General features: G+C 47.6%; 1 protein-coding gene across 6 annotated transcripts in view; it reads right to left on the bottom strand.

Annotated features, from left to right (window-relative positions):
- Positions 1-20,882, bottom strand: part of CKAP5 (cytoskeleton associated protein 5) — a 627,586-nt gene that overhangs the window by 86,514 nt on the left and 520,190 nt on the right. For all 6 annotated transcript variants that reach the window (XM_069221686.1, XM_069221689.1, XM_069221691.1 and 3 more), the window contains one exon: positions 2,054-2,129. In XM_069221686.1, the coding sequence (XP_069077787.1) occupies positions 2,054-2,129 (76 nt within the window). The remainder of the gene's footprint in view (positions 1-2,053; positions 2,130-20,882) is intronic.

Raw genomic sequence — 20,882 nt, 5'->3', positions numbered from 1 at the left:
AACGGAACTCCTGTGCAGGAGTGACCCCCAGCAGGCCCTCTCCCTTGCCCAGGTGGTGGCTACCCCGAGGAGCCCCCCCCTTGCCTGCCACGCTGAAGAGATCCCTTGATCTCTCATAGGAAACCATTGAAAACCCGACGCGTGTTTGCACACTGCACCCGGCCGCCCCCGCGCTGCTGAGGGTGTACTTTTTGTGCTGACTTGTGTCCCCCCCGGTGCCCTACAAAACCCCCCTGGTCTGCCCTCCGAAGACGCGGGTACTTACCTGCTGGCAGACTGGAACCGGGGCACCCCCTTCTCTCCATTGAAGCCTATGCGTTTTGGGCACCACTTTGAACTCTGCACCTGACCGGCCCTGAGCTGCTGGTGTGGTAACTTTGGGGTTGCTCTGAACCCCCAACGGTGGGCTACCTTGGACCAAAAACTGAAACCTGTAAGTGACGTACTTACCTGTTAAAACTAACATTACTTTACCTCCCCCAGGAACTGTGAAAAGTGCACTAAGTGTCCACTTTTAAAACAGCTTATTGTGTTTTATGTAAAAAGTATACATGCTAACGTAATGATTCAAAGTACCTAAGTACTTACCTGCAATACCTTTCAAATGAGATATTACATGTAGAATTTGAACCTGTGGTTCTTAAAATAAACTAAGAAAATATATTTTTCTATAACAAAACCGATTGGCTGGATTTGTCTCTGAGTGTGTGTTCCTCATTTATTGCCTGTGTCTATGTACAACAAATGCTTAACACTACTCCTTTGATAAGCCTACAGCTCGACCACACTACCACAAAATAGAGCATTAGTATTATCTCTTTTTGCCACTATCTTACCTCTAAGGGGAACCCTTGGACTCTGTGCATACTATTCCTTACTTTGAAATAGTGCATACAGAGCCACCTTCCTACAAGGGGTGACTTATCTATACTGCATAGGCAGTGTGAGGTTGGCATGGCACCCTGAGGGTAGTGCCATGTCGACTTACTCGTTTTGTCCTCACCAGCACACACAAGCTGGCAAGCAGTGTGTCTGTGCTGAGTGAGGGGTCCCCAGGGTGGCATAAGATATGCTGCAGCCCTTAGAGACCTTCCCTGGCATCAGGGCCCTTGGTACCAGGGGTACCAGTTACAAGGGACTTACCTGGATGCCAGGGTGTGCCAATTGTGGAATCAAAAGTACAGGTTAAGGAACGAACACTGGTGCTGGGGCCTGGTTAGCAGGCCTCAGCACACTTTCAATTCAAAACTTAGCATCAGCAAAGGCAAAAAGTCAGGGGGTAACCATGCCAAGGAGGCATTTCCTTACACCTGTTATATGCTGAACCCCACGCAGCGTTTTTAGCACACTGCTCTTTGCCCCTTACCAGAGGATCGGCCTTATGGCAGTCACCTTGCGTCTTTGTCCTGTACCCCCACCTCCCTGGCCCGCTTCTGCTCTGCACCCCAGTACTGGAGCCTGCAGGAAAATACCTGGCAAATGGTGAACAGTGGAACTGACCTCACTACTATCTACTCCTTTCAGAGACTAAAAGAGGGGCAACACAGTGTAACTGCACTCTTGAACAAAACTTAACTTTACCTGGGAGGATTAAAAAGAAAAGCTGTGCTTAAATAAGCATCTATAATTGAGAGAATAATTTGCAACACTTAAGATCAATGAAGATAATTCAAACTATCATTTGCCCATCTGTAGGTCTGGCTAAAGCACTGGTGAGTGACCCGTTTCAATAACACCATTACTGGAGGGCTGGAGGAACAAGAATTGTGTTAAGTGCTGGGTTATTTGCTCACATCCACGGGCCCAAAGGACTGCTAGACAGAAAACATTTTTCATACTGGAAGGATCTCAAATATGAGGTTCAACATTGAGGGGTGCGAGTTAGGTTAACACTGGATTACAGATTTTGGAACCATAACAGCAATAACCACATCCAAACCATTAGCCTTACACATTGTTCTGTTCCCATGGAAAAACAGCTGATCAAAACTTCCATCTAAAACTAGGGAAAGTAAGGCGCTAATGCGGTCATACCATTGAGGCTGCAGCTTACCTTCATGACTAGTTCCGAGAACTTAGGTGAACTAGCTGTGGACAGAAGGCTGTCCTGAAGCAGCACAAGCAGGGCACTGTGGGGGAAAAAGAAAAAAAAAAAAAAAACTTCAGTAAAGCACCCGTTAAACCATGAGGAGAAACATTAAGACACTGAACATTGGTGATATTTTAAACTGGTCAGGATGAAAAGGCAGCAACTATTGGACGCTGCCAGGCAATCACACAAGCCTGTAATGCACAACCAATCATTACCCCTTTAAGAAACCGATACACACATGTAATGAAAATGTCACTTACCCAGTGTACATCTGTTCGTGGCATCAGTCGCTGAAGATTCACATGTTGTGCATAGCCCGCCATCTGGTGTTGGGTCGGAGTGTTACAAGTTGTTTTTCTTCGAAGTCTTTCGAGTCACGGGACCGAGGGACTCCTCCTCTTTGTCTCCATTGCGCATGGGCGTCGACTCCATCTTCGATTGTTTTCCCCGCAGAGGGTGAGGTAGGAGTTGTTTGTTAGTAATAGTGCCCATGCAATGGAGTGAATAAGTATGTACCTATTTAAGATTTAATATATTTACAAATGTACAAAGTTGAGGCTAACTTCCAAACGGCTACAGGCTCCCGGGGAGGTGGGTGGGCACATGTGAATCTTCAGCGACTGATGCCACGAACAGATGTACACTGGGTAAGTGACATTTTCAGTTCGATGGCATCTGTCGCTGTAGATACACATGTTGTGCATAGACTAGTAAGCAGTTATCTCCCCAAAAGCGGTGGTTCAGCCTGTAGGAGTGGAAGTAGTCTGAAATAAGGTTCTTAGTACGGCTTGGCCTACTGTGGCTTGTTGTGCTGATAGCACGTCTACACAGTAGTGCTTGGTAAATGTGTGAGGCGTAGACCATGTGGCTGCCTTACATATTTCGTGCATTGGAATATTCCCTAGGAAGGCCATGGTAGCGCCTTTCTTTCTGGTTGAGTGTGCCCCTGGTGTAATGGGCAGTTGTCTTTTTGCTTTAAGGTAGCAGATTTGGATGCCCTTAACTATCCATCTGGCTATACCCTGTTTCGATATTGGATTTCCGGCGTGAGGTTTTTGAAATGCAATAAACAGTTGTTTAGTTTTTCTGATGTGTTTAGTTCTGTCGATGTAGTACATAAGTGCTCTTTTGACGTCTAATGTATGTAGTGCCCTTTCAGCTATGGAATCTGGCTGTGGGAAGAACACTGGTAGCTCTACCGTTTGATTTAGGTGGAACGGTGAAATAACCTTTGGCAAAAATTTAGGATTGGTCCTTAGGACTACTTTATTTTTGTGTAGTTGGATAAAAGGTTCTTGTATTGTAAACACCTGAATTTCACTTACTCTTCTTAGAGATGTGATGGCGATGAGAAATGCAACTTTCCAGGTTAGGAATTGTATTTCGCAAGAGTGCATAGGTTCAAAGGGTGGACCCATAAGTCTTGTTAAGACGATGTTGAGGTTCCATGAAGGAACGGGTGGTGTCCTTGGTGGTATAATTCTTTTGAGGCCTTCCATAAACGCTTTGACAGGTATCCTAAATAGTGAAGTTGAATGGGTAATCTGCAGGTATGCCGATATTGCTGCTAGGTGTATTTTAATGGAAGAGAAGGCCAGGTTCGATTTTTGTAAGTGTAGTAAGTAACCCACTACATCTTTTGGAGATGCGTGTAATGGTTGAATTTGATTATGATGGCAGTAGCAAACAAACCTTTTCCATTTGCTTGCATAGCAGTGTCTAGTGGATGGTCTTCTAGCTTGCTTTATGACGTCCATACATTCTTGTGTGAGGTTTAAGTGTCCGAATTCTAGGATTTCAGGAGCCAGATTGCTAGATTCAGCGATGCTGGGTTTGGATGCCTGATCTGTTGTTTGTGTTGTGTTAACAGATCTGGCCTGTTGGGCAACTTGACGTGGGGTACTACTGATAGGTCTAGCAGTGTTGTGTACCATGGTTGCCTTGACCATGTTGGTGCTATCAGTATGAGTTTGAGTTTGTTTTGACTCAATTTGTTTACCAGATATGGAAGGAGAGGGAGAGGGGGAAAAGCGTACGCAAATATCCCTGACCAGTTAATCCATAGGGCATTGCCTTGAGACTGCCTGTGTGGGTATCTGGATGCGAAGTTTTGGCATTTTGCGTTCTCCTTTGTTGCAAATAAGTCTATTTGAGGTGTTCCCCAACGTTTGAAGTAAGTGTTTAGAATTTGGGGGTGAATTTCCCACTTGTGGACCTGTTGGTGATCTCGAGAGAGATTGTCTGCAAGTTGATTCTGGATCCCTGGAATAAACTGTGCTATTAGGCGAATTTGGTTGTGAATTGCCCATTGCCATATTTTTTGTGCCAGAAGGCACAGCTGTGTCGAGTGTGTCCCCCCCCTGTTTGTTTAGATAATACATTGTTGTCATGTTGTCCGTTTTGACAAGAATGTATTTGTGAGTTATGATTGGTTGAAATGCTTTTAATGCTTGGAAAACTGCTAGTAGTTCGAGGTGATTTATATGCAGCTTTCTTTGATGTACGTCCCATTGTCCTTGTATGCTGTGTTGATTGAGGTGTGCTCCCCACCCTGTCATGGAAGCATCTGTTATCACGTATTGTGGCACTGGGTCTTGGAAAGGCCGCCCTTTGTTTAAAATTTATATTGTTCCACCATAGAAGCGAGAGGTATGTTAGGCGGTCTATCAACACCAGATCTAGAAGCTGACCCTGTGCTTGTGACCAATGTGATGCTAGGCACTGTTGTAAGGGCCGCATGTGCAACCTTGCGTTTGGGACAATGGCTATGCATGAGGACATCATGCCTAGGAGTTGTAATATCATCCTCGCCTGTATTCTTCGTGTTGGATACATGCGTTGTATACGTTTTTGGAAATTTTGAACCCTTTGTGGACTTGGAGTGGCCATTCCCCTTGTATCTATTGTCGCTCCTAGGTATTGTTGTACCTTGCACGGCAGAATGTGTGATTTCGCATAGTTGATGGTGAAACAGAGTTTGTAGAGGGTTTGTATGACCTGATCTGTGTGGTGTGAGCACCTTGTCAGTGAGTCGGTCTTGATTAGCCAGTCGTCTAGATACGGGAATACGTGTATTTGCTGCCTTCTGATGTGTGCAGCCACTACTGCTAGGCACTTTGTGAAGACTCTTGGTGCAGTTGTTAAACCGAACGGCAAATACTTTGAATTGGTAATGTATTCCTTTGAATACGAACCGTAGGAATTTCCTGTGCGACGGATGTATTGGTATGTGGAAATACGCGTCCTTGAGATCTAAGGTTGTCATGTAATCTTGTTGCTTTAGCAATGGTAACACTTCCTGTAGCGTGACCATGTGAAAGTGTTCTGATTTGATGTATGTGTTTAGTGTTCTGAGGTCTAGGATTGGTCTCAGTGTTTTGTCCTTCTTTGGTATTAGAAAGTACAGTGAGTAAACCCCTGTATTCTTTTGTGTTTTTGGTACCAGTTCTATTGCGTTCTTTTGCAGTAAAGCTTGGACTTCAATTTCTAGGAGGTCTGAATGTTGTTTTGATATATTCTGCGTCTTTGGTGGTGTGTTTGGAGGGATTTGTAGAAATTCTATGCAATAACCATGTTGGATAATTGCTAAGACCCAAGCGTCTGTTGTTATTTCCTCCCACGCTTGGTAATATTGACCTATTCTTCCCCCCACGGGTGTTGTGTGGAGGGGATGGGTGACGTGTGAGTCACTGTTTGCTTGCAGGTGTTTTGGGGCTTTGAAATTTCCCCCTGTTTCTAGGGAACTGTCCTCCTCTGTATTGGCCCCGAAAGCCTCCCCTTTGGTACTGTCCCTGGTAGGGGGACGGTGTTGCATGTGAGGTGCTGGCTTGTGTGCTTTGACCCCGAAACCCCCCCTCTAAAGGTTGTTTTGCGGAAGGTGCTGAAAGGGCCTCTGCTCTGCGGGGAGTAGAGTGCGCCCATGGCTTTTGCAGTGTCCGTGTCCTTTTTTAGTTTCTAGATTGCAGTGTCTACTTCAGGGCCGAACAATTGTTTCTCATTGAATGGCATATTGAGCACTGCCTGCTGTATCTCTGGTTTAAAACCAGAGGTTCGTAGCCACGCGTGCCTTCTTATAGTTACTGCCGTATTAACTGTTCTTGCCGCTGTGTCCGCTGCATCCATGGAGGAGCGTATCTGGTTATTAGAAATGTTCTGTCCCTCCTCAACCACCTGTTTCGCCCTCTTTTGTAGATCTTTGGGTAGATGCTCAATAAGGTGTTGCATCTCGTCCCAGTGGGCTCTATCATAGCGCGCTAGGAGCGCCTGAGAGTTAGCGATGCGCCACTGGTTTGCAGCTTGTACTGCGACCCTCTTACCGGCTGCATCGAACTTGCGGCTCTCCTTATCAGGGGGTGGTGCATCGCCTGATGTGTGAGAGTTGGCTCTCTTGCGAGCTGCTCCCACCACGACCGAATCTGGTTGCAGTTGTGAGGTGATTAAAGCAGGATCTGTTGGAGGTGCTTTATATTTCTTTTCCACCCTTGGTGTTATTGCCCTACTCTTGACCGGCTCTTTGAATATTTCCTTTGCGTGCCTAAGCATTCCTGGGAGCATAGGCAGGCTTTGGTAGGAGCTATGGGTGGAGGAGAGGGTGTTGAACAGGAAGTCATCTTCGACAGGTTCCGAGTGCAAGGACACGTTGTGGAAATCTGCTGCCCTAGCCACCACTTGTGAATATGCTGTGCTGTCCTCTGGTGGTGAGGGCTTTGTAGGATACGCCTCTGGACTGTTGTCTGACACTGGTGCGTCGTATAAGTCCCAGGCGTCTTGGTCTTGATCATCTTGGCTCATGGTGGTGTGAGCCGGGGAATGTGACGGAGTCTGTGCTGGTGAAATGTGTGTTACAGGTGGAGGAGAGGGTGGCGGAGTTACCTTTTTCACCAGCTTTGTTTGTGGTGCTTGTTCTTGCTGAAATTCAAGTCTCCTTTTTCTTCGAATAGGGGGAAGGGTGCTTATCTTTCCTGTTCCACTCTGTATAAAAATCCGTCTTTGAGTATGGTCCACCTCGGTGGATTGTAACTCTTCCTCGAATGTGTGCCTTTTCATTTGAGTGGACATTGAGTGCTCCTCTGAATAGGAACCGGTAGTTGGCTCGGTTGCGGGTCGTTTCGGCACCAAAACTATGTTTGCGCTCTTTTTCGGCTCCGAGGCCACCTTTCTCTTTTTCTGAGTCGAGCCCTCTCGGTGTCGATCCTCCTCGGTGCCGCTGTGTCTGCGTCGAGCAGCTTCGGCTCCGCTATCTCGGCGTCGATCTTTGTCGACAGCACTATCTCGGTCCCGAGATGGCTGGGTGCCTGTGTCTCGACCGGAGTCGGACGATCTCGGAACTTTTTCGGCCTTTTTCGGTGCCGATGGTCGGTCACCGATTTTATGGGTTGAGCCATGGCCTGACGGCAGTGGCGTCCCCTGGGCCTTGTCACTTTTCTTGTGTGTTATTTTCAACGTCTTACTCACTGTTTCAAGTTTGTCGAATTCGTCCGATTCAGTTTCATGGATCGAGAAAGCTCCTTCTTGTTCCTCGAACTCTCGGTGTCCTGTCCGCGTGGACGCCATCTGCAGTCTTCTGGCTCGACGGTCACGGAGTGTCTTTCGGGACCGGAATGCACGACAGGCTTCGCAAGTTTCCTCTGTGCTCGGGCGACAGGCACAGGTTACAGACTGAATGTTGGTCTGTATATGGGTATTTGTTGTGGCATTTAGGACAGAATCGGAACGGGGTCCGTTCCATCAGCCCCGATGTTACACGCGGTCGGGCCGACCAGGCCCCGAAGGGGGATCGAAAATACCCCGAAGGGTTTCTGGAACTCTTCCCGATTCGGTGTCGATCCTATCTGATCCCGATACCGTTCGAAACAATACCGACGTATTTTCCGAAGTTCTAACTGTTTTTCCGTCCCGAAACACAGAGCGAAAAGGAACACGTCCGAACCCGATGGCGGAAAAAAAACAATCGAAGATGGAGTCGACGCCCATGCGCAATGGAGACAAAGAGGAGGAGTCCCTCGGTCCCGTGACTCGAAAGACTTCTTCGAAGAAAAACAACTTGTAACACTCCGACCCAACACCAGATGGCGGGCTATGCACAACATGTGTATCTACAGCGACAGATGCCATCGAACCCCAACTTATCCGTATTTGATTTCTTCCATAGGTACAGATGAACAAGTTATGTACCTTTGGAAACTGTCCGGTGGATAGGTAATCTAACTGCATCTTTCTGGTCGGAACTTGACCTAACAGCAGATTACTCACCTTTAGACTACCCCCTGGAACCAAATGGATCTGTGAGATATCAAATGCAGGGCTCCCGTGAGCTGGTATGTGCCACCATGCAGCACCAAACTGGCTTTGCTCCACCCATGAAGCGAACAATGATGCCGCGTCTAAGCTCTCCACTGCTGCAGAAGTCAGTTTCTTTCTCGACTGTCCATTTCATGAAATGCGGAATAGGAGGTACCGGTGAGCAGATTAGAAAATTAGGACCTTTTTAAATTAGGAAAGAATGCATTCCATGCAACAGGGAGGGGGTAGGGCAGTGAGTAATCTGTAGATAAAATATCCACGAGGATCAGAATGCATCGCCAAGTAACTTGTACCTCTAAAGGATAATGTGAGGAAATGGGATGTATTACATGGTGTGGATGTGTGCCCTCACTGTGTAATACATCACCAACCTCTTGAGGACCAGTCAGGTTTTGTTAAACATGAGCTCAACCCTGGGCATTGAGAAGTTAGGCCTACATACAGAAACGAGGGCAAAGCATTTAAATGGAATCAAAACAATTGAAGAAAGAAACTGGACACTCAATCTGACAAATTCTTAAAAATATTTTTTTAAAGAATTTAGACACCAAAATGAAAGGTCTACTGGAGGGTTATGGAGATACAGATTTTAAAATCCATAGTAAATCATAACTTTCACTTTACTGCGAACAAGCATTTGCAAATTCATCAAGATTGCCACTTGGAAATTACTGACATTGATTGGAGTTGTCCTAGCACAAGGGATTCTGAAGCTCAAAGATGCTGAAGCTATTGTGCGGTTGACAAAGTGTCTTCCATGGGCTACTCCTTGGTCAAGCGATCCTGACCACAGGTGTCGACATCCCTTAAAGTCCTCTTGAGCTCGGCAGAAGTCCAGTCGCCTGTGCGCTACCAGTCTTCCAGCACAGAGGCCTCAGTGGTTTTCTTCTTCTGGCAGTAATTCTCCTTCTGGGTAACTTAGCTGCACTACGACTACTCTCTCAGGTCTGCCAGACTGGTCTTGGTACTTTACGCTTCATGGGGGCAAGGAGCCTCAATCCAGAGACTTCAGCTACCAACCTGCCAGGCAGTCCACCTCAGCTTTTGTGGGCCTGTGCTGCAATTAGGTCAGCCAACTGACCCTTGAAGTCTCCCACTATTGGCTGGGCTGAGGAGTCTATTACTTCTCAAGAAGGATACAGCAGGCACAGTCCTTTTGTTTGCTATCCCCAAGGCGCTGTAGGTGCAGTCCAACCTCGGTGCAGCATCTCACCAGGTCCTTGGTACAGCAGAGCAGTCATTTGGTCCTCTTCTCTAGTGCATCAAGAGCTGGTTTCTGGGTGCCCTTTTTATTTAATGTCCTCAGGGGAGTTCATGGTCACTAGCCAATGGGCTACCAGGTTACCTCCATCCTGATGACAACTTCCTCGTGGATAGTGTAAAGAAATGGCTCCCTGTTGCAGTTACCCCCCACTTTTTGCCTGATACTGATGCTGACTTGACTGAGAAGTGTGCTGGGACCCTGCTAACCAGGCCCCAGCACCAGTGTTCTTTCACCTAAAATGTACTTTTGATTCCACAATTGGCACACCCTGGCATCCAGGTAAGTCCCTTGTAACTGGTACCCCTGGTACCAAGGGCCCTGATGCCAGGGAAGGTCGCTAAGGGCTGCAGCATATCTTATGCCACCCTGGGGACCCCTCACTCAGCACAGACACACTGCTTGCCAGCTTGTGTGTGCTGATGAGAACAAAACGAGTAAGTCGACATGGCACTCCCCTCAGGGTGCCATGCCAACCTCACACTGCCTGTGGCATAGGTAAGTCACCCCTCTAGCAGGCCTTACAGCCCTAAGGCAGGGTGCACTATACCATAGGTGAGGGCACCAGTGCATGAGGACTATGCCCCTACAGTGTCTAAGCAAAACCTTAGACATTGTAAGTGCAGGGTAGCCATAAGAGTATATGGTCTGGGAGTCTGTCAAACACAAACTCCACAGCTCCATAATGGCTACACTGAATACTGAGAAGTTTGATACCAAACTTCCCAGAATAATAAACCCACACTGATGCCAGTGTGGGATTTATTAAAAAATGCACACAGAGGGCATCTTAGAGATACCCCCTGTATTTTACCCAATTGTTCAGTGCAGGACTGACTGGTCTGTGCCAGCCTGCTGCTGAGAGACGAGTGTCTGACCTCATGCGGTGAGAGCCTTTGTGCTCTCTGAGGACAGAAACAAAGCCTGCTCTGGGTGGAGGTGCTTCACACCTCCCCCCTGCAGGAACTGTAACACCTAGCAGTGAGCCTCAAAGGCTCAAGCTTCGTGTTAAAATGCCCCAGGGCACTCCAGCTAGTGGAGATGCCCGACCCCTGGACCCAGCCCCCACTTTTGGCGGCAAGTCCAGGAGAGATAATGAGAAAAACAAGGAGTCTCTGGCCAGTCAGGACAGCCCCTAAGGTGTCATGAGCTGAGGTGACTGACTTTTAGAAATCCTCCATCTTGCAGATGGAGGATTCCCCCAATAGGGATAGGAATGTGACGCCCTCCCCTTGGGAGGAGGCACAAAGAGGGTGTACCCACCCTCAGGGCTAGTAGCCATTGGCTACTAACCCCCCAGACCTAAACACGCCCTTAAATTTAGTATTTAAGGGCTCCCCTGAACCTAAGAATTTAGATTCCTGCAACTTACCGAAGAAGAAGACTGCTGAGCTGAAAACCCCTGCAGAAGAAGAAAGAAGACACCAACTGCTTTGGCCCCAGTCCTACCGGCCTGTCTCCTGCCTTCTAAAGAACCCTGCTCCAGCGACGCTTTCTCCAGGACCAGCTGTAAAGAAATGGCTCCCTGTTGCAGTTACCCCCCACTTTTTGCCTGATACTGATGCTGACTTGACTGAGAAGTGTGCTGGGACCCTGCTAACCAGGCCCCAGCACCAGTGTTCCTTCACCTAAAATGTACCATTGTATCCACAATTGGCACACCCTGGCATTCAGATAAGTCCCTTGTAACTGGTACTTCTAGTACCAATGGCCCTGATGCCAAGAAAGGTCTCTAAGGGCTGCAGCATGTCTTATGCCATGCTAGAGACCCCTCACTCAGCACAGACACACTGCTTACAAGCCTGTGTGTGCTAGTGAGAACAAAATGAGTAAGTCGACATGGCACTCCCCTCAGGGTGCCATGCCAGCCTCTCACTGCCTATGCAGTATAGGTAAGACACCCCTCTAGCAGGCCTTGCAGCCCTAAGGCAGGGTGCACTATACCATAGGTGAGGGTACCAGTGCATGAGCACTGTGCCCCTACAGTGTCTACACAAAACCTTAGACATTGTAAGTGCAGGGTAGCCATAAGAGTATATGGTCTGGGAGTCTGTTTTACACGAACTCCACAGCACCATAATGGCTACACTGAAAACTGGGAAGTTTGGTATCAAACTTCTCAGCACAATAAATGCACACTGATACCAGTGTACATTTTATTGTAAAATACACCACAGAGGGCACCTTAGAGGTGCCCCCTGAAACTTAACCAACTATCTGTGTAGGCTGACTGGTTCCAGCAGCCTGCCACACTAGAGACATGTTGCTGGCCCCATGGGGAGAGTGCCTTTGTCACTCTGAGGCCAGTAACAAAGCCTGCACTGGGTGGAGATGCTAACACCTCCCCCAGGCAGGAGCTGTGACACCTGGCGGTGAGCCTCAAAGGCTCACCCCTTTGTCACAGCCCAGCAGGGCACTCCAGCTTAGTGGAGTTGCCCGCCCCCTCCGGCCACGGCCCCCACTTTTGGCGGCAAGGCTGGAGGGAACAAAGAAAGCAACAAGGAGGAGTCACTGGCCAGTCAGGACAGCCCCTAAGGTGTCCTGAGCTGAAGTGACTAACTTTTAGAAATCCTCCATCTTGCAGATGGAGGATTCCCCCAATAGGGTTAGGATTGTGACCCCCTCCCCTTGGGAGGAGGCACAAAGAGGGTGTACCCACCCTCAGGGCTAGTAGCCATTGGCTACTAACCCCCCAGACCTAAACACGCCCTTAAATTTAGTATTTAAGGGCTACCCTGAACCCTAGAAAATTAGATTCCTGCAACTACAAGAAGAAGGACTGCCTAGCTGAAAACCCCTGCAGAGGAAGACCAGAAGACGACAACTGCCTTGGCTCCAGAAACTCACCGGCCTGTCTCCTGCCTTCCAAAGATCCTGCTCCAGCGACGCCTTCCAAAGGGACCAGCGACCTCGACATCCTCTGAGGACTGCCCCTGCTTCGAAAAGACAAGAAACTCCCGAGGACAGCGGACCTGCTCCAAGAAAAGCTGCAACTTTGTTTCCAGCAGCTTTAAAGAACCCTGCAAGCTCCCCGCAAGAAGCGTGAGACTTGCAACACTGCACCCGGCGACCCCGACTCGGCTGGTGGCGATCCAACACCTCAGGAGGGACCCCAGGACTACTCTGATACTGTGAGTACCAAAACCTGTCCCCCCTGAGCCCCCACAGCGCCGCCTGCAGAGGGAATCCCGAGGCTTCCCCTGACCGCGACTCTTTGAACCTAAAGTCCCGACGCCTGGGAGAGACCCTGCACCCGCAGCCCCCAGGACCTGAAGGACCGGACTTTCACTGGAGAAGTGACCCCCAGGAGTCCCTCTCCCTTGCCCAAGTGGAGGTTTCCCCGAGGAATCCCCCCCTTGCCTGCCTGCAGCGCTGAAGAGATCCCGAGATCTCTCAGACTAACATTGCGAACCCGACGCTCGTTTCTACACTGCACCCGGCCGCCCCCGCGCCGCTGAGGGTGAAATTTCTGTGTGGACTTGTGTCCCCCCCGGTGCCCTACAAAACCCCCCTGGTCTGCCCTCCGAAGACGCGGGTACTTACCTGCAAGCAGACCGGAACCGGGGCACCCCCTTCTCTCCATTATAGCCTATGCGTTTTGGGCACCACTTTGAACTCTGCACCTGACCGGCCCTGAGCTGCTGGTGTGGTGACTTTGGGGTTGCTCTGAACCCCCAACGGTGGGCTACCTTGGACCAAGAACTAAGCCCTGTAAGTGTCTTACTTACCTGGTAAAACTAACAAAAACTTACCTCCCCCAGGAACTGTGAAAATTGCACTAAGTGTCCACTTTTAAAACAGCTATTTGTCAATAACTTGTAAAGTATACATGCAATTTTTATGATTTGAAGTTCCTAAAGTACTTACCTGCAATACCTTTCGAATGAGATATTACATGTAGAATTTGAACCTGTGGTTCTTAAAATAAACTAAGAAAAGATATTTTTCTATATAAAAACCTATTGGCTGGATTTGTCTCAGTGTGTGTACCTCATTTATTGTCTATGTGTATGTGCAACAAATGCTTAACACTACTCCTTGGATAAGCCTACTGCTCGACCACACTACCACAAAATAGAGCATTAGTATTATCTCTTTTTGCCACTATCTTACCTCTAAGGGGAACCCTTGGACTCTGTGCATACTATTCCTTACTTTGAAATAGTGCATACAGAGCCAACTTCCTACATTGGTGGATCAGCGGTGGGGTACAAGACTTTGCATTTGCTGGACTACTCAGCCAATACCTGATCACACGACAAATTCCAAAATTGTCATTAGAATGAAAATGTCACTTACCCAGTGTACATCTGTTCGTGGCATCAGTCGCAGTAGATTCGCATGTTCTGCAATAGCTCGCCATCTGGTGTTGGGCCGGAGTGTTACAAGTTGTTTTTCTTCGAAGAAGTCTTTCGAGTCACGGGACCGAGTGACTCCTCCTTTTGTCTCCATTGCGCATGGGCGTCGACTCCATCTTCGATTGTTTTTCCCCGCAGAGGGTGAGGTAGGAGTTGAATTGTAGTAATAGTGCCCATGCAATGGAGTGACTAAGTATACATATATAAATAATTGAAGGTAACTTCCAAACTGCTACAGGCTCCCGGGGAGGCGGGTGGGCACATGCGAATCTACTGCGACTGATGCCACGAACAGATGTACACTGGGTAAGTGACATTTTCAGTTCGATGGCATCTGTCGCTGTAGATACGCATGTTCTGCAATAGACTAGTAAGCAGTTATTTCCCCAAAAGCGGTGGATCAGCCTGTAGGAGTGGAAGTAGTCTGAAATAATCTCCTTAATACAGCTTGACCTACTGTGGCTTGTTGTGCGGATAACACGTCTACACAGTAGTGCTTGGTGAATGTGTGAGGCGTAGACCATGTGGCTGCCTTACATATTTCTTGCATTGGGATGTTTCCTAGAAAGGCCATGGTAGCACCTTTCTTTCTGGTTGAGTGTGCCCTTGGTGTAATGGGCAGCTGTCGTTTAGCTTTAAGGTAGCAGATTTGGATGCATTTAACTATCCATCTGGCTATACCTTGTTTTGAAATTGGGTTTCCTGCATGAGGTTTTTGAAATGCAATAAAGAGTTGTTTAGTCTTTCTGATGTTCTTTGTTCTGTCAATGTAATACATTAATGCTCTTTTGACATCTAATGTATGTAGTGCCCTTTCAGCTACGGTATCTGGCTGTGGAAAGAACACCGGAAGTTCCACTGTTTGATTTAGATGGAACGGTGAAATAACCTTTGGCAAAAATTTAGGATTGGTCCTTAGGACGACTTTATTTTTGTGTAGTTGTATAAAAGGTTCCTGTATAGTAAACGCTTGAATCTCGCTTACTCTTCTCAGGGAAGTAATGGCGATGAGAAATGCTACCTTCCAGGTTAGGAACTGTATGTCGCAGGAGTGCATGGGTTCAAAAGGTGGACCCATAAGTCTAGTTAGGACAACATTTAGGTTCCATGAAGGAACAGGTAGTGTTCTTGGTGGTATAATTCTCCTAAGGCCCTCCATGAATGCTTTAATGACTGGTATTTTATATAGGGAAGTTGAATAGGTAGTCTGCAGGTATGCAGATATTGCTGCAAGGTGAATCTTAATGGAAGAGAAAGCTAGGTTAGATTTTTGTAAGTGAAGCAAGTAACCCACTACATGTTCTGGAGTTGTGTGTAATGGTTGTATTTGATTAATATGGCAGTAGCAAACAAACCTCTTCCATTTACTTGCATAGCAGTGCCTGGTGGATGGCCTTCTTGCTTGTTTTATGACTTCCATACATTCTTGGGTAAGTTGTAAGTGCCCGAATTCTAGGATTTCAGGAGCCAGATTGCTAGATTCAGCGATGCTGGATCTGGGTGTCTGATCTTTTGGTTGTGCTGTGTCAACAGATCTGGCCTGTTGGGCAATTTGATGCAGGGTACCACTGATAGGTCTAGCAGCGTTGTGTACCAGGGTTGCCTTGCCCAAGTTGGTGCTATCAATATGAGTTTGAGTTTGCTTTGACTGAGTTTGTTTACCAGGTAAGGAAGGAGAGGGAGAGGAGGAAAAGCGTAAGCAAATATCCCTGACCAGTTCATCCATAGGGCATTGCCTTGGGATTGTTTGTGTGGGTATCTGGATGCGAAGTTTTGGCATTTTGCGTTCTCCCTTGTCGCAAACAAGTCTATCTGAGGTGTTCCCCAGAGTTTGAAATAAGTGTTCAGTATTTGGGGGTGAATTTCCCATTCGTGGACCTGTTGGTGATCTCGAGAGAGATTGTCTGCGAGTTGATTTTGTATCCCTGGTATAAACTGTGCAATTAGGCGAATTTGGTTGTGAATTGCCCAATGCCAAATTTTTTGTGCTAACAGGCTTAACTGCGTGGAGTGCGTCCCTCCCTGCTTGTTTAGATAATACATTGTTGTCATGTTGTCTGTTTTGACGAGAATGTATTTGTGAACTATTATTGGTTGGAAAGCTTTTAGTGCTTGAAAAACTGCAAGAAGTTCTAGGTGATTGATATGCAGTTTTGTTTGATGTACGTTCCATTGTCCTTGTATGCTGTGTTGATCGAGGTGTGCTCCCCACCCTGTCATGGAAGCATCTGTTGTTATTACGTATTGTGGCACTGGGTCTTGGAAAGGCCGCCCCTTGTTTAAATTTATGTTGTTCCACCACAGAAGCGAGAGGTAAGTTTGGCGGTCTATTAACACCAGATCTAGAAGGTGACCCTGTGCTTGAGACCACTGTGATGCTAGGCATTGTTGTAAGGGCCTCATGTGCAGTCTTGCGTTTGGGACAATGGCTATGCATGATGACATCATGCCTAGGAGTTGTAATACCATCTTTGCTTGTATGCTTTGTGTTGGATACATGCGTTGTATGATGGTGTTGAAATTTTGAATTCTTTGTGGACTTGGAGTGGCTACTCCTTTTGATGTGTCTATTATGGCTCCCAGGTATTGTTGTACCTTGCGTGGCAGAATTTTGGATTTTGTGAAATTGACGGTGAACCCTAGTTTGAAGAGGGTTTGTATGATATGATTTGTGTGATTTGAGCACTCTATTAACGAATGGGCCTTGATTAGCCAGTCGTCTAGATATGGGAACACATGTATCTGCTGCCTTCTTATGTGTGCTGCGACTACCGCTAGACATTTGGTAAAGACTCTTGGTGCGGTTGTTAATCCGAAAGGCAGTACCTTGAATTGGTAATGTATTCCTTTGAATACAAACCTTAGGTATTTCCTGTGCGATGGGTGTATTGGTATATGGAAATAAGCATCCTTGAGGTCTAAAGTTGCCATGTAGTCGTGCAGCTTTAGCAATGGCAATACTTCTTGTAGTGTGACCATGTGGAAGTGGTCTGATTTGATGAAAGTGTTGACTACTCTGAGGTCTAGGATTGGTCTCAGTGTTTTGTCCTTCTTTGGTATCAGAAAGTACAGTGAGTAAACTCCTGTGTTTATTTGTGTGTTTGGCACTAATTCGATTGCATTCTTTTGCAATAGTGCCTGCACTTCTATCTCTAGGAGATTGGAATGGTGTGTTGTTAAATTTTGTGCTTTTGGTGGTATGTTTGGAGGGAACTGTAGAAATTCTATGCAATAACCATGTTGGATAATTGCTAGAACCCAAGTGTCTGTAGTGATTTTCTCCCATGCTGTGTAATAATGACCTATTCGTCCCCCCACTGGTGTTGTGTGGAGGGGGTGAGTGACATGTGAGTCACTGTTTAGTAGTAGGGGTTTTGGGGCTTTGGAATCTTCCTCTATTTCTAGGGAATTGCCCTCCTCTATATTGTCCCCGAAAACCTCCTCTATACTGTCCTTGGTAACTGGACGGTGTGGCTTGTGAGGTGCTGGCTTGTGTGCTTTGACCCCGAAACCCCCCTCGAAAGGGCGTTTTACGGAATGAGCTGTAATTCCCTCTGCTCTGCGGGGAGTAGAGTGCGCCCATGGCTTCGGCAGTGTCCGTATCTTTTTTGAGTTTCTCAATCGCTGTGTCCACTTCTGGACCGAACAGTTCTTTTTCATTAAAAGGCATATTGAGAACTGCTTGTTGAATCTCTGGTTTAAATCCAGACGTTCGGAGCCATGCATGCCTTCTGATAGTTACAGATGTATTAATTGTCCGTGCAGCTGTATCTGCAGCGTCCATGGAGGAGCGGATCTGGTTGTTGGAGATGGCCTGTCCCTCCTCAACCACTTGTTTTGCCCTATTTTGGAAGTCTTTGGGCAGATGTTCAATGAGATGTTGCATCTCGTCCCAGTGGGCTCTGTCATAGCGCGCAAGTAGTGCCTGGGAGTTCGCGATGCGCCACTGGTTTGCAGCTTGTGCTGCGACTCTCTTACCAGCTGCATCAAACTTGCGGCTTTCTTTATCTGGGGGTGGTGCATCTCCAGATGTGTGAGAGTTGGCCCTTTTCCTAGCTGCTCCTACAACAACAGAGTCTGGTGGCAGCTGTGTTGTGATGAAAGCCGGGTCCGTAGGAGGCGGCTTATACTTTTTTTCCACCCTTGGTGTGATTGCCCTACTTTTGACCGGGTCCTTAAATATGTCTTTTGCGTGCCGGAGCATACCAGGGAGCATAGGCAGGCTTTGGTAGGAGCTGTGGGTGGAGGAGAGTGTGTTGAACAAGAAATCATCCTCGACCTGTTCTGAGTGGAGGCTTACGTTGTGAAATTGTGCTGCTCTAGCCACCACCTGAGAGTACGCGGTGCTGTCTTCTGGTGGAGATGGTTTTGTAGGGTATGCCTCTGGGCTGTTATCTGACACTGGGGCGTCGTATAGGTCCCATGCGTCCTGGTCTTGGTCACCCTGGCTCATGGTGGTGTGAGCTGGGGAGTGTGATGGCGTTTGTGCTGGTGAAACGTTAATCACGGGCGGAGGAGAGGGTGGTGGTGTAACTCTTTTCACCACTTTTGGTTGTGGTGCTTGTTCCGTCTGGAACTCCAACCTTCTCTTTCTCCTAATGGGGGGAAGGGTGCTTATTTTTCCTGTCCCCTGCTGAATGAAGATACGCTTTTGCGTATGGTCCGCATCAGTTGCTTGTAGCTCTTCCTCAAACCTATGCTTCTGCATTTGGGAGGTTAGCGAGTGCTCTTCTGTATAAGAGCCTGAAGCTGGGTCGCTTGCAGTTTGTTTCGGCATCGAAACTTTGTTTGCGTGTTTTTTCGGCTCCGAGGTGACTTTTTTCCTTTTCGGGGCCGAAACCTCTCGGCGTCGATCTGTTTCGGTGCCGCTGTCTCGGCGTCGAGCCGTGTCCACACCGGCATCTCGGTGTCGAGGCTTGTCTCCAGCACTTTCTCGGTCCCGAGAAGGCTGCGTGCCGGTGTCTCGACCGGAGTCGGACGATCTCGGCACTGTTTGGGCCTTTTTCGGTGCCGACGGTCGGTCACCGATTTTATGGGTTGAGCCATGGCCTGGTGGCAGTGGCGTCCCCTGGGCCTTGTAAATGTTTCTTTGTGTGGTTTTCGACGTCTTACTCACGGTTTGTGTATCGTCGAATCCTTCGGAGTCTGAGTCTTGGATCGAGAAGGTACCTTCCTCTTCCTGTTCCTCGAACTCCCGTCGGGCTGTCGGTGCGGACGCCATTTGAAGTCTTCTGGCTCGACGGTCTCGGAGTGTTTTTCGGGACCGGAACGCACGACAGGCCTCGCAGGTGTTTTCGCTGTGCTCAGGTGACAGGCACAGGTTGCAGACCAAGTGTTGGTCTGTGTAGGGGTATTTATTGTGGCATTTGGGGCAGAAACGGAACGGGGTCCGTTCCATCGGCGTTCCTCAGCACGCGGTCGGGCCGACCAGGCCCCGACGGAGGATCGAAAAACTACCCCGAAGGGCACCGGAGCTCTTCGATCTTCGATGCGGTGTTGAATCTAAGTACGCCGATCCCGAACGCAACAATACCGACGAAAATCTTCCGAAATTAACTATTTTTTCTGTTCCGAAACTCGGAGCGACAGGAACACGTCCGAACCCGATGGCGGAAAAAAAACAATCGAAGATGGAGTCGACGCCCATGCGCAATGGAGACAAAAGGAGGAGTCACTCGGTCCCGTGACTCGAAAGACTTCTTCGAAGAAAAACAACTTGTAACACTCCGGCCCAACACCAGATGGCGAGCTATTGCAGAACATGCGTATCTACAGCGACAGATGCCATCGAACATTCATTTTTGCAATTTGAAATTGTTCTAAATTCTTAAAAGTCCTGCTAGGGCCTTGTGTGTTAAGTCCCTGTTTAGCATTGTCTTTTAGAGTTTAAAAGGTTGTTAAAAGTTTGAAATTAGATTCTAGAAACAGTTTTAGATTCTTTAAAAAGTCTTCCAACTTTTAGCAAAATAATGTCTGATACAGAGATGAATGTGGTGGAACTCGACACCACACCTTACCTCCATCTTAAGATGAGGGAGCTAGGGTCTCTCTGTAATATAAAGAAAATAACCATTGGCTCCAGACCTACCAAAATTCAGCTCCAGGAGCTGTTGGCAGAGTTTGAAAAAGCCAACCCCTCTGAGGATGACTTCACAGAGGAAGAAATTAGTGACTTGGAGGGCAATTCCCCCCTTCCAGTCCTAAATAGGGAGACCAGGGCCTCTCAAGCCCTGTCTCCAAAAATGATAGTCAGAAATGTTGCTTCCCTCACAGGAGGGTCCAGCATTTCTGAAATCACTGAGGATGCTCTCAGTGAAGATGACCCCCTGTTAGCCAGGATGGTCAAAAGATTGGCTTTGGAAAAGCAGCTCCTAGCCATAGAAAGGGAAAGAAAAGAGATGGGCCTAGGTCCCATCGATGGTGGCAGCAACTTAAATAGGGTCAGAGATTCTCCTGACATCCTAAAAATCCCCAAAGGGATTGTAACAAAATATGAAGATGGTGATGACATCACCAAATGGTTCACAGCTTTTGAGAGGGCTTGAGTAACCAGAAAAGTGAACAGATCTCACTGGGGTGCTCTCCTTTGGGAAATGTTCACTGGAAAGTGTAGGGATAGACTCCTCACACTCTCTGGAAAAGATGCAGAATCTTATGACCTCATGAAGGGTACCCTGATTGAGGGCTTTGGATTCTCCACTGAGGAGTATAGAATTAGATTCAGGGGGGCTCAAAAATCCTCGAGCCAGACCTGGGTTGATTTTGTAGACTACTCAGTAAAAACACTGGATGGTTGGTTAACTGGAAATGAAGTGTGTGACTATGTTGGGCTTTATAATTTGTTTATGAAAGAACACATTTTAAGTAA

The sequence above is a fragment of the Pleurodeles waltl genome, chromosome 3_1 (genome assembly GCF_031143425.1).
Source record: "Pleurodeles waltl isolate 20211129_DDA chromosome 3_1, aPleWal1.hap1.20221129, whole genome shotgun sequence".
Classification (NCBI taxonomy): domain Eukaryota; kingdom Metazoa; phylum Chordata; class Amphibia; order Caudata; family Salamandridae; genus Pleurodeles; species Pleurodeles waltl.
Note: the sequence above shows the minus strand (reverse complement) of the source record. Positions and strands in the feature narration are given on the sequence as shown.